Source organism: Lethenteron reissneri, unplaced genomic scaffold (genome assembly GCF_015708825.2).
Source record: "Lethenteron reissneri isolate LAM-NWPU_2019-01 unplaced genomic scaffold, ASM1570882v1 scaffold_1730, whole genome shotgun sequence".
Taxonomy (NCBI): Eukaryota; Metazoa; Chordata; class Hyperoartia; order Petromyzontiformes; family Petromyzontidae; genus Lethenteron; species Lethenteron reissneri.
This window is the reverse complement of record NW_026891477.1, coordinates 24,338-37,177: the sequence shown is the minus strand read 5'-3', so window position 1 is coordinate 37,177 and position 12,840 is coordinate 24,338. Positions and strand designations below refer to the sequence as shown.

The window sequence follows — 12,840 nt, the reverse complement described above, 5'->3', positions numbered from 1 at the left end:
CGCTCGAGGGAGCGGCAGGCGAAGGGCTCGGGGCGGGACCGGCAGAGGAGGGACTCGCGGTCGGCCTCGAGGAACCGCAAGCCGCGCAGCCGCTCGCGGTCGGCCCAGCGGCCTCGCGACGTCCGCGCCAAGTCTCGCTCCGCGTCTCGCGACCGGCTCCGCAGGGGAGGGGGGCCGCTCCGCGTCTCGCGAGCGGAACCGGCGCGAGCGGAACCGTTCGCGCTCCCCGTCGCCGCCGCCCCCGAGGAATCGGGGCCTGCGGGCGAGGTCTCGCACGCCGTCCACCGGGAGGCGGGCGAGGGGGGCGAGGGCGGCGACGCCGCTGCTGCCGCCTTCTCGCGACCGTGGCCGGAGGCAGACGTCGCGCGATCGAGGCCGGAGAGGGAAGTCCAGGTCGGTGTCGCGGGATCGAACGCGGAGGCAGAAGTCGAGGACTTTGTCGCGAGATCGCAACAGGAGAGCGAAATCGAGGTCGGTGTCGAGAGATCGCATCCGAAGGCAGAAGTCAAGATCATTATCTCGGGATCGCAACAGGAGAGTGAAATCGAGGTCTGCGTCGCGCGATCGCAACAGGAGGGCGAAATCCAAGACGCCGTCTCGCGACTTCAATCGTAAACACAGGTCGAGATCTGTATCTCGCGATCGCAGCAAGAGGGTTAAATCCAGGTCTGTATCTCGCGATCGCAACAAGAGGGTTAAGTCCAGGTCGCCATCTCGCGATCGCAACCGTAGGCACAGGTCGAGATCGGCGTCGCGCGACCGCACAAAGAGAGCGGTGAAATCGAGGTCGGCATCGCGCGATCGCGGTCGTAAACACAAGTCGAGATCGGCGTCGCGCGATCGCGCCAAGCGAGTGCTCAAGTCGAGATCGGCGTCGCGCGATCGCAAGCAGAAGGCGAGAAGCGGGTCTGCGTCGCCGGGCCGCGGCGGGAGGTCCCGCTCCGCCTCGCCGGACGGTGGCAAGAAGGCATCCACGGAGGAGAGCGACGTCGCTGCAAGGGGCGCCGAGGCTCGCTCTCGTTCTCACTCGCCCGGCAAGGAGTGCCTCAAAGTGGAGGGATTGAAGATTGAACGCGCTGATGAGGGAGTGGTTGAAGTGGGGGGGAAGGTGGTAAAGGCGGAAGCGGAGGAAGCTGGTGTGGAACGGCCGAGTGGAGGGGAGGCTGTGGCGAATGATGTGGCGAATGATGTGGCGATAAAGGTGGAACCCGGTGACGGCTCGACAAATGATGGCGGAGGAAATGCGGGAAAAGCGGAGGATGTGAAGCTTCAGATTTCCGTCGGAAACGACGATGTGAAGAAGCCACTTGCTGGAGAAAAAGATGACACCTTGGACCCACACAAGGCAGCGGGAGTCGCGTCAAATGATGCCACCGTAAAAGAAGAAGATTCCTTTTCGAAAGATGAAGCACCTAAAGATACTTCGCCGATTAAAACCACAGAAGCCGTATCTGTCTGCAAAGAACCAAAAGATTCTTCCGATACCGAGGAGTCAAAATTGTCTGACCTCACCACGGCGTCGACGGACGATCGTCTTCCGGGAGAGGCCGCCGATACGAGCAAGGAAGCTGAGAAACGCAAGAGGGACTCCGGCTCTGGCAGCCGCTCGCCCAAGCGGCGTCAGGAGTCGCCGAGCCCGCGCGCGCGGCCGTGCAGAGGAAGCGTTCGCGCTCGGACTCGAGGCACAGGACGCCGGCGGACTCCGCCCGTGCCGGCGATCGGAGCGACGCCACGAAGGGCCGCTCTCGTTCCCGCGACCGCAAGAGGAGGGAGTCGGCTGAAAAGAAGCGCAGGAGCCGCTCGCGCTCGCGGGATCGCAAGGATGCGGCAGCCGCTCGGCCGCGGGACGCGAGGCGGAGGTCGCGCTCCCGGGAGGCCAAGAGGAGGTCGGCGTCTCGAACGCGAGATGCCAAGAGGAGGTCGGCATCCCGATCCCGGGAGACCAAGCGCAAATCCCGCTCCCGATCCCGGGAAGCCAAGAGGGTATCGGTGTCCCGTTCTCGTGACGTGAAGAAGAAATCCCGATCCAGATCCCGGGAAACCAAGAGGAAATCTCGATCCCGATCGAGGGAGGTGAAGAAGCGGTCGGCGTCGCGGTCGCGCGACGCCAAGCGGAGGTCTGTGTCCCGGTCACGGGACGCCAAGCGGAGGTCTGTGTCCCGATCGCGGGACGCCAAGCGGAGGTCTGCGTCCCGGTCGCGCGACGCCAAGCGGAGGTCGCGATCGCGGTCCCGGGGTCTCCGCCGGAGGTCTCGCTCGCGCTCGAGGGGGGCGATCGCACGCCGGCGCCTGGGCCGCTCCCGCTCCCCCCGCGAAGGGACGCGACGCGCCGCGCGCTCGCGCTCCCGCGGGGCAAAGCGAGCGTCGCACGACGACGCCGCCGGGGGCAAAAGGCGGCGCTCGCGTGACAAGTCCGACAAAGAGGCGGGCGACGGCAAGGCAACGGAGGCGGCCGCCGCCACCGACGCCGGCGGTGCCGGTGCCGGCGCCGGCGGCGACGCCGAGAAGAAGGCGGCGGGAGAGGAGAAGGCGCAGGAGGGGCGCCGCAAGTCGCGGTCGAGGTCGCGAGGCCCGGCGCGGCGCGGGTTTCGGGTGAGCCCCTTCAGGATGCGACGGCGGAGGTCGCCGATGAGGAGGAGGGAGCCCAGCCTGTCGCCGCTGCGCCTCTCCGAGGAGGGTGAGTTGGGGTGGGGGGTGGTCATCCCTGGTGTTGTGCCATTTTGTTTCATCGTCCAAACGACGCGGGTTCGTGCGGCAGTTGTAAATCTGCGTCTTGCTTCCTTGAAACGGCGCTTGTCGGCCAGGAAGATGACATTATTACGCGGGACAACATCTCGTGTGACTTACAATGCTTCGTCACCACCGATTTATTGGACGTATGTATGTCCAACTTCTTTCGCACAGTACGTTAGCCAGCCGAGCCAATCTAAAACCAATGCTTGTTGGAAAGAGTTACAGGTTCCACGCACGCATACGCATCATGCTTTAGTCATACTACAAAGAACCGAATGTTGTCTTGGGTTGTGGAACTTCCACCATTGGCTCTGCGCAGGGCTGTGAACAGGACATGAGAGCCCAATGCATCGATGCTCATGAGAGCAGGAAATCGCTGCCTTTATGACTCTTGACTGTTGTACAGTATCCCCACGTTATTCACGAACTCGCTGTCCGCGAATTTAGCGGTCCGCGAATCGCATCTGGAACTCTGCATGACTGCTGCATCGGGAGAGAGAGAACGAAAGTGATGAGAGAGAATGTGATGCGAGATGGTGATGACATATAATGTGATGAGATATTCATATTTTGACATTTATTTTTATAATTGTCATGCATTTGATAGTTTATATTAACGTAATGCATTCAAAATCTTTTTTGAGGTTTTCGAAGGCCAATACCATTTATCCCGCAACATTTGCTATTCACAAGCATCTCCGGAACATATCCCTTGCAAATAACGAGGGAATACTTTACAAGGTATTGCATTCCTGGGGGCGCGGGCGGGCGGGCGGACGGGTGGTGACGCACGCAGCTGGTAACTCCCATCTCGCGCCAAGAAAGGGCCTGGGTAAAATGTTCTACTCGGGCAGCTTTCTGTATTGGTTTCCCTCCAGATATGCTGGATTCCTCCTCGCAGCTGAAGCATAAGCATACATTGTAAATGGTCTTCTTGGTTCTTTCGGTAAAGTCACGTAGAATTATTTTAGTATATTTTATTTTTATTATTTCATTATTTCCCTTCTACGTGACTTTACCGAAAGAACCAAGAAGATGAATCCCTGCAGTCACGAAAGCTTTAAATCGAAATTGTAACTGGTGTTGGTACAAACGTCACAATGCCGAAAAATTACCAGCAAATTACTAATTTGGGATCGCGCGTGGCAACTTTGGCTCGTTACTTCGCAAACTTGGCCGGACCGTCCTGTAAAAGAGTTGTGATTTTGTGGTGGTTTCCTGGGTAAACAAGTGTAATAATACCATAAAGTTAAAGTGGTCGTGTATTTGTGTGTGGGTGTCTGCAGACAAAGCTCAGCTGTTGGAGATTGCTCGGGCCAATTCGACGGTGGTGAACCCTAAGGTGAGGATGAGCAAAGCCACGTCGCCGCTATTGCCCCAGTGGTGCCGCAGCGGTGAGAGTTGCGGGTGGGAAAGTCGTCGGGGCCAGGAACGGTGGGAAAGAGGAGTGACGCTTGGAGGCGCGCTGGCCCTGGTGCCGTGTTACGTTTATGTGCGGGGGCAGTGGCGAGGGAAGCATGGCCTGGCCCGCAGTTGTGCACTTAGTTTGGCCGAATTCCCCCACCTCTTTTAAGACTTTAAAATATCGGCTTGACTTTCATGAGACAAACGGTACTCTCGTTTGAAAGAGCGAGCAGGGGGGAAATGCAGCCCCCCCCTCCCTCTCCTATCGCTGTCTAGACCAGAGGACACTTGACGGGGTCTCGGAGGTAGCTCTGTGACTTTCGCTTCGTGGGCCGTTCTCAAACAAGACGGGGGTCGCCCTTCGAGAGATCCGAATGAATTCTTAATCGCGTGCCGTGGGGGGAAATTAACTCAAATAAATCTCGTGAATCTGCCCGTCCTATCCCCCCCCCTCCCCCTTTCACGCTACAAGGTGAGCGTGGGCATCATGAACTCCATCGGACCGGCCGCGGCGCTCTTGCCGCTCATCATGAACCAGCCGCCGCCGCCTCCGCCGCCACCTCAGCAGCCGTACCAGCCGTCGCCCAATTCCCCTCCCACGCCGATCCCCTGGCGGCGCTCGCCATCCAGCTCGCCAACCAGCAGGCGCTGCCCACCGGCCACATGGGTGGAGGCGGAGGAGGAACAGGAATGGGCAACCCCTTCCCGTTCGCGGCCATGTTCGGTCACGGCGGCATGGGCGGCATGGGCGGGATGGGCAACATGGCCAGTATGGCCAACATTGCCAACATGGCCGGCATGGCCAGCATGGGCGGCATGTGCGGTATGGGCACTATGAGCAGTATGAGCAGTATGAGCAGTATGGGTGGTGGTGGCGGCGGCGGGCGGTGGCGGTGGCGGCGGCAACAACAACCAGCCGACGTTGAGAAGCTTCTAGCAGTGGTGGCCGGAGTGAACAAGGACCACATGATGAACACGATACAAGAGTTGACGCAGGGGAGCGTGCGTGCTTGCCTGCACGACGTGCGAGCTGTCTGTGGGTGTCGTGGAGAGAGTGGTGTGTTGCGTGCGTGATGTGTCGCATGCGTGATGCATCACAATAGCCTGGTCTTGGTTGGCTGATGAAAGTTGCAAGTGAGATTTTCAGCATTGCTTGGGAGCTGGGGGTTGGCATCAATCCTGCCTCATGACTGGCGAGGGGGAAATGGCCGAGGTTCATGACTGTGGCTTATGCAGCTTCAATGGCTGCATTGGGTACACGGTCCGGACCTCCCCAGAGACCCAGGCTGACAGAGGAGAGGAGCCTGTTCCGGCTCGCTGCGAGAAAACGACAGGCCCACTCCCACCGTCGACAGCTCCCCACGTCCGAAGAATGAGTTAGGGAGGACTGTGTAGTGCATGTTAGGGCACGCAGATATTCAGGATTGGAAGCCTCCCTGTGTGGATGCTGTTGCAGACAATATTGTGCTATGCGGTGAAAGCAGGGGATAGTGGAAGATGATTTGAAGATATGGTTACAAAATATTGAAGGGAATGGGTTGAGGCTCAGTTGACAAAGACAGAGTACACGGTGGCAAATTGCAAAGTAAATAATTGCAAAAGGAGGATTGTAAATTGGAAGTGACCAGTTAATGAAGAGGAATAAGCTCCTGGTGCAACGGTGTGGTTCCGATGGATCACTGGAAGGAGAGTTGAGGAATAAGAACAAGGGCTGGATGGCTCAATGGCGAGAGAGGCCTGGTGCGTGGTGTTCTAAGAGGGTCCCAGTTTGGGTGAAAGGGTGAGGCTGGTGCTGTTGTATGGGGCGGAGGGCTGGTGCACAAGAACGAGGGAGGACCCAGCTACGGCAGTCGCAGAGATGAGGATGTTCGGTGGATGTTGGGTTGAACAAGGAAGGGACAGGGGCGTGAGAAATGAAGTGGTAGAAATCGCAGAGAAGATGAGAGAGAAAAGGCTGTGCTGTGGTTCATGTTGGAGACAACAGGAAAAGGCTGCTGGGTCAGAAGGTGCAAGTGATGCAAGTGGAAGGAAATAGATCAAGGGGAAGGCATCAAAAGTGGTGGGCGATGTGGTGCGATGGACACGGTGGCCCGAGGAGCGGAAAGAGAGATGGCGCAGGACAGGGCAGCGTGGATCAGTTTGGCAAAGACAGCGCAATCCCCGACATGAATGGAATAACCGCGTGGAAGAGGAAGTGTATGCATGTGCAGCATATGCTGCAGCTGGTGTAGTAAGCTGCACGATGTTTTTGCCATCGCAGCGTTGCCAGATGATCGCGGACAGTCTGGACGATGACAAGCCAGTAAACGTGCCCGTGACGTCGGACGATGAGGGTGACGAGGAAACGATCCCGCAGAGTACGGAGGGCATCCATCACCCTTTCAAGATCAAGGACAAGTCTGACGAGTACACGGTCACTCACGTACGTAGGAACGAGCGTTTCTTCGCACAGCGCTTGCCGCTACGACCCACACAGTCTCCCCACGCTCCAACCAACCCTTTCCTCTGTGGCACTTTTGTTGAGCAATATCTTTGTCCACGATATTGCTCAACAAAAAAAATACGCTGCCAAGCTTAGCAGTGTTCATTAGGACGCTGTCTTTCCGACAGCCCTGTTCTTCGCCTGAGGACGGCTGCTTGCGTTGTGGCCGAAACGTCGTGAGAATTTTATCTTATGTATTATAATTTTATTATTTTCCTTCTACGTGACTTTACCGAAAGAACCAAGAATATGGATCCATGCAGTCACGAAAGCTTTAAATCGCAAAAATTGCTCAACAACTTTGTGTTACATATTCCCCGGTTGCGTCCAATAGTAGCAGGCGTTATTAATATCATAGCAGGCGTTATTAATATCATAGCAGGCGCGAGTGGCCGCGTGTGTGCTTGTCCAGTGGCGCGACGTTAATGGTCGCACTTGTGCCTTGTCTATTTATTTTTGCAGTACGTTCATTACAAGAGGCCGGACAGGACTCGTATGTACCACAGGTGAGGTCACACACACAAACACAGACACACACCATCACACACACACACCACACACACACAGACACACACACACCACACACACACAGACACACACACACACCACACACACACACACACACACACACACACACCACACACACACAGACACACACACACCACACACACACACCACACACACCATGACACACACCCACCACACACCACACACACACACACCACACACCACCCACACACACACAGACACACCACACACCAACAGCACACACACACCACACAGACACACACACACCACACAGACACACACACACCAGCACACACACACACACCACACCACACACCACACAGACACACACACACACACACCACACACACACACACACACAACACACACACCACACACACACACAAGACACACCACACCACACACACACCACACACACAACAGACACACACACACACACACACACACCACACAGCCACACACACACACACACCACACCACACACACAACCACACCACACACACACCCACACACCACACACACACCACCACACACAGACACACACACCACACACAGACACACACACACAGACACACACAGACACACACACACCACACACACAGACACACACAGACACACACCACACACACACAGACACACACACACCACACCACCACACACACAGACACACACACACAACACCACACACCCACACACACACAAACACACACACCACACACACACAGACACACCCACACACCACACACACACCACCACACACACACAGACACCACAGACACACACACACACAGACACACACAGACACACACACACAGACACACACACACACACACACCCACCCACACACACACAGACACACACACACCACACACACAGACACAAGCCCAACAACTTGCACATCATCAATTCACTGCTGGATTGAAGGCTTCCGCAAGCTGTTGCCATCTCCCGCATATGATTTGTATATTAGACAAGCTTGTTAGCTTGTCTAATATGAGACGGAAGCTGTAATATTAAAGATGTAAATTAACGTTTATTGTGCGATTGATAATTTTATTAGGAAATTTAGCACAAAGACATTTTTCTTAACTTATTTAAATAAATTAAGGACTTTGGACGATTGCTCGGTATACGAGATTATCACTTAAAAAGGTTTCCCTGCAGTTGGGCTATCCTTGAATGAACACTTTGGGTCCGCTGAGGATATTTAGATCTAGACAGAGACACGTACAACTGGCCCTGGGAGAAAATTGAGATAAATACCCAAATTTCAAAAGTCTGACCCCCATATAACTTGTTGATCGTCATCACATACGCAGGAATTATCGTAATTTGTCGTCGGTTTCAGTACGAAAGGAAGAGTGACATCGCTTGTGTCTGGGTCGAGTCTCGGGATGAAGACGATTTCACCTCGGTTGCAAAGACCAACAATATCTGTAGCTGGAAATGTGAAAAAACCCGTAATTTGGCACTTTTCAAATCACGGTCGTAAGCGCGCAAGCAAGCAAGCAAGTGAACTTAATATAAAGGATTTAAAAATCCAGGAATACACGAATACTAATGAGGGGGGGGTGCATGGAGTGACGTCACGCTCGGGACACACACAGCCTTTTTTGGCTTGTTCTATTCTCTCCAAGTTGCAGTTTATGGCAATATCATTCCCAGACCCTGGGGCATCAACAGCAAGGCCCTTTCTTCAGTATTTGTACCCCAATAAGGAATGTGAAGCTGGTAATGAGTGAGGACCTTATGGTCACAATTTGTTCTTTGAAACAGTGAGGAGATCCAGCAGGTAGTCTGCTGATTTTGTTGTAAGTACATCGTGAATAAATGAGATCTGATGCACAAGCCGTCGATCATTCCGAGATGTTAAGTTTGACCCAATGTAGAGATCGCAGTGGTGGGTCCTATATGGGCAGTTCAATGCAAATCTTAAGGCCGAGTGATACATTGGGTCAGCTTCTTCAGTTCAGTACTTGGGGCTGATTCATATACGATGTCACAGTAATCAAGTAGAGGCAGTGTATGGTAGCTTTTATCAATTCCAAACGGAACATAGGGGGGAAGCAGTGCTTGTGTCGATACCAAAACACAATTTTTTTACTTTGTATTTTTGCCAATAATAATCAATGTGATCTTGAAAATTCAGTTTTGAATCAAGATGACCCCAAGATACTTATAGATCTTGACTTGCTCTTTGATTATTATTTAAGGAATGTAATTGGGGAATACTAGCTTCTGCTTTAGTCCTGGTGACAAGCATAGCACCTTGGTTTTGGAGGTATTCAGGACTAGTTTAAGAGCAACTGGCCGATGTTGTAGTTTGTTGTATTCACTTAACCCACCTGCTCTCCATGTTAGAATGTAGACCTTCAGTTTCAGTTGAATTTATTAGGATTTAGCCTGTGAGCCATTCGGCTCTTGATTTGGGTTCAACCGCAACAAGCAATACAATTACAAGATACACCTAAAATTAATTGTACACAAATCTGAACATCACATACGTAGTAAACAATAAAATCCTACAGAAAAAGCACAACCCGTCCATGCTGCGTACAGAAAGTGCAAAAAAATTATATTTCTATGTTTGATCCCAATAACAATCATAATATAATACAGATAAAAAAATTAAGTATAATATATACTAAATAAAAAATCGGGCCAAACCAAGCTCCTCAAACACTTACTAAAACAATGCTATATAAACAACGTAACAGTTTTACCAACAAATGTGATTAAAATTACATTTATTAGCGTCGTTCATGCTATTGCATCTCACAACGCTGTATGTTGATTATATACGAGTGCCACATCCTATTATTTATAGTGGCTTGCCGAGCAAATGAAAACTGTCAGAAAATAAATTGAATAAGCAAGAAATGGCACTGAAACGATAGGCACACGCATCAAATAAATGAGTCCATTAAGTCGCATCCCATGCTCACCGCTTCTTACCATCGTGTTTCCATTCTTTCACTTTTCAGATCTGCTACAAGTAAGAAGTGGACAACTGTGGAGCACATTTTTTTAATTCCCGACAAGATACATTTAACTTTTTGTTATATTTCAGTTTTTTTTTAAAACGTCTCGTGGCCCTGTACAAACCTGCTCTTTGTAATTTAGTAGCAAGATGGCTATTTAAGCCTGCCACCCAACAGTCAGGGTGGAGCACACAAATCATTGCCACTCCTGGGAGAGCGAGTCAGATGGACGCCACAAATTATAACTCGTGAAACAGACGCAAAATTCTTGGCCACGCGGTTGCCGTGGTAAAGAAAAAAAAAGTTTAACTCGTGAGCAAAAAAGTTGCGAATCACAAATCCCATTTGGGGGGTTTAATTCCTCATCTTTGTCAAATCATCACCCTTGGATCAATGAAGTGAGTAGCACCACTCTGTAGGATATACACAGCAGTGCTTATATCAAGAGACTGGTCCTCAAGCCCGAGGAATGTGGAATTTCGACCTGTGGATCTGGGCTGGCAGTGCCCATGAGCGGTTGCCCATCGCTGCTGGAATGTTATTTCGTCTAATCGACGAAAGCACGCCCCCTTGTAAGGGTTGTCCGTACCGAGCCCATCGTCCTGACTGACTTGCTTAACGGGTAGACGCAGCTTGAAAACGCGCGCGCTCGCGCCGAGTTGTGTTTACAGCCCTCTCCTCCCCCTTTTTATCAATCCACTCGCAGACGAATACGCACCCTCCTCCCCACGTGTCGCGTCGGTCGTGGGCCTTACCAGTCGGTCCGTCCGTACGGGGGTTGTTGGCCACCGCCGAGAATCAAGTTCGGAGTCGCCGGGGTTCATAACGCCGCGGCGTTCTGCCAAACGCTGCGTCGTCCCCTCCCGCCGACTAAACACGAGTCTGGTGTCCTTTTTGCTTTGGCTACGAATCGGCGATTGGTTCGCAGCGGCGTGACGGTCAAAATGCGCTCCTTGTAAATAAAAGCAAGAGAGAGGCGACAGTGGTTCACCTTTCTGGACCAAGAGTTCACTTTGCGTTAAAAAAAACTAATCCCATGGCATGCGCAAACTTCCATTGCTTTAACATGGCTGGATCCCACAATTGCACCGGCACACGTGGTTGTGTGGCTCTCGTGCCGGCTCCTACAATGCACTGCAAGTCGCGCTGGGGAGTGGCGGTGCCACTGCAGATCGTGGCTTTTAAAACCTTTTTTTTTTGCCACGAGCAAACCTCCGGCCTGGTAGCAGGGGTGGGGGGGGGGGATCATTCGACGCGTCGCCCCAGGCTTTGCAAAATCGCAGCCATGTTCAGGTTTTACCTTCCTCTAAACGTTGACCGAGACGGGCACGCGCGACAATTTGATCAGTGTCCCCGGAAAGGCCTCGTAACCACCCCCACACAGTTCCCGTTTATTTCTGAAGACAACCCACGCTCGCTAGCTTCATTTGAATGTTTACAGTCGATTTTTTTGGTAGTTTTATTGTAACGTCTCCCCCCACAGAATGGCCGCGCATAATTTAATTATTCTTTTCTCCACTTAACAGAAGCCCACTCCGGCTTTATTAACTCTTGAGATCGTGTGGATTATCAGGTTTTACAGAACGCCCCTGTCAACGGTCAATGTCTCGACGATAACCGTTTGCGGCAGATTGTGTTGAGAAGAGCCCGGCCGTTGAAGGGAACGTGGCATTGTTTGCAGATGATTTACTTAATTGTTAATTTTTGTACTTGATTTAAAAGGTGAGGGCCCGAGTGGAACGGCATTTTATCATTGTTCGGCAAGTGTATGGGGAGCTTTGAGTATCGGTGACCCCCACCACACCTTGTTGAAGGACCCATGATCGGTCCCATTAATTTGTTCTCAAGGTTCCTCATCCGGGACCTCCGCTCAGTCTGAAATTAGCTTCTCGTTTTGGCCGTTTTACTGTTTTTAAACCTTCGATTAAACCTCACGGTTGGCAACAATTGGATATGCTTAAATTTTGATTTAAAGCTTTCGTGACTGCAGGGATTCATCTTCTTGGTTCTTTCTGTAAAGTCACGTAGAAGGGAAGTAATAAAATAATAAAAATTAAACATAATAAAATTATTCTCACGACGTTTCGGCCACAACGCAAGCAGCCGTCCTCAGGTGAAAACCAGGTCCGTCGAGGCGACAGTCCTGAAGACTCTGTCGCCTCGACGGACCTGAAGACTCTGTCGCCTCGACGGACCTGTTTTCACCTGAGGACGGCTGCTTGCGTTGTGGCCGAAACGTCGTGAGAATTGTTTTATTATGTTTTATTTTTATTCTTTTATTACTTCCCTTCTACGTGACTTTACCGAAAGAACCAAGAAGATGGATATGCTTAATTAATTGTGTGCCTCTAGTCTCTCCAGGTCTCTCATCTTTCTCTTGCTTAACTCTTGTCATCTCTTTTTCGATGTGAAGCTTCTTTCGTGACTGCAGGGATTCATCTTCTTGGTTCTTTCGGTAAAGTCACGTAGAATGGAAATAATAAAATAAAACATTATAAAATATTCTCACGACGTTTCGGCCACCACGCAAGCAGCCGTCCTCAGGTAAAGACCAAGTCTTCACGCAAGCAGCCGTCCTCAGGTCTTCACCTGAGGACGGCTGCTTGCATTGTGGCCGAAACGTCGTGAGAATTGTTTTATTTTATTATTTCCATTCTACGTGACTTTACGGAAAGTACCAAGAAGATCTTGTCATCTCACGAGTCCTAATCT

General features: G+C 52.0%; 1 protein-coding gene and 1 long non-coding RNA gene across 2 annotated transcripts; both read left to right on the top strand.

The window, feature by feature from the left end:
- Positions 1-45: 45 nt before the first annotated feature.
- LOC133339273 (serine/arginine repetitive matrix protein 2-like) lies at positions 46-5,009 on the top strand (the record flags this gene model as incomplete). The annotated part of the gene is made up of 5 exons (XM_061547410.1): positions 46-393; positions 851-1,136; positions 1,583-2,677; positions 4,020-4,075; positions 4,610-5,009. Coding segments are annotated over 5 exons (2,151 nt in total), but the record flags the coding sequence as incomplete, so codon positions are not given.
- Positions 5,010-6,386: 1,377 nt separating this feature from the next.
- On the top strand, positions 6,387-12,220 carry LOC133339275 (uncharacterized). The gene is made up of 3 exons (XR_009754693.1): positions 6,387-6,559; positions 7,082-7,125; positions 10,132-12,220. It is a non-coding gene; the product is annotated as an uncharacterized LOC133339275 (long non-coding RNA).
- The last annotated feature ends 620 nt before the right edge of the window (positions 12,221-12,840 follow it).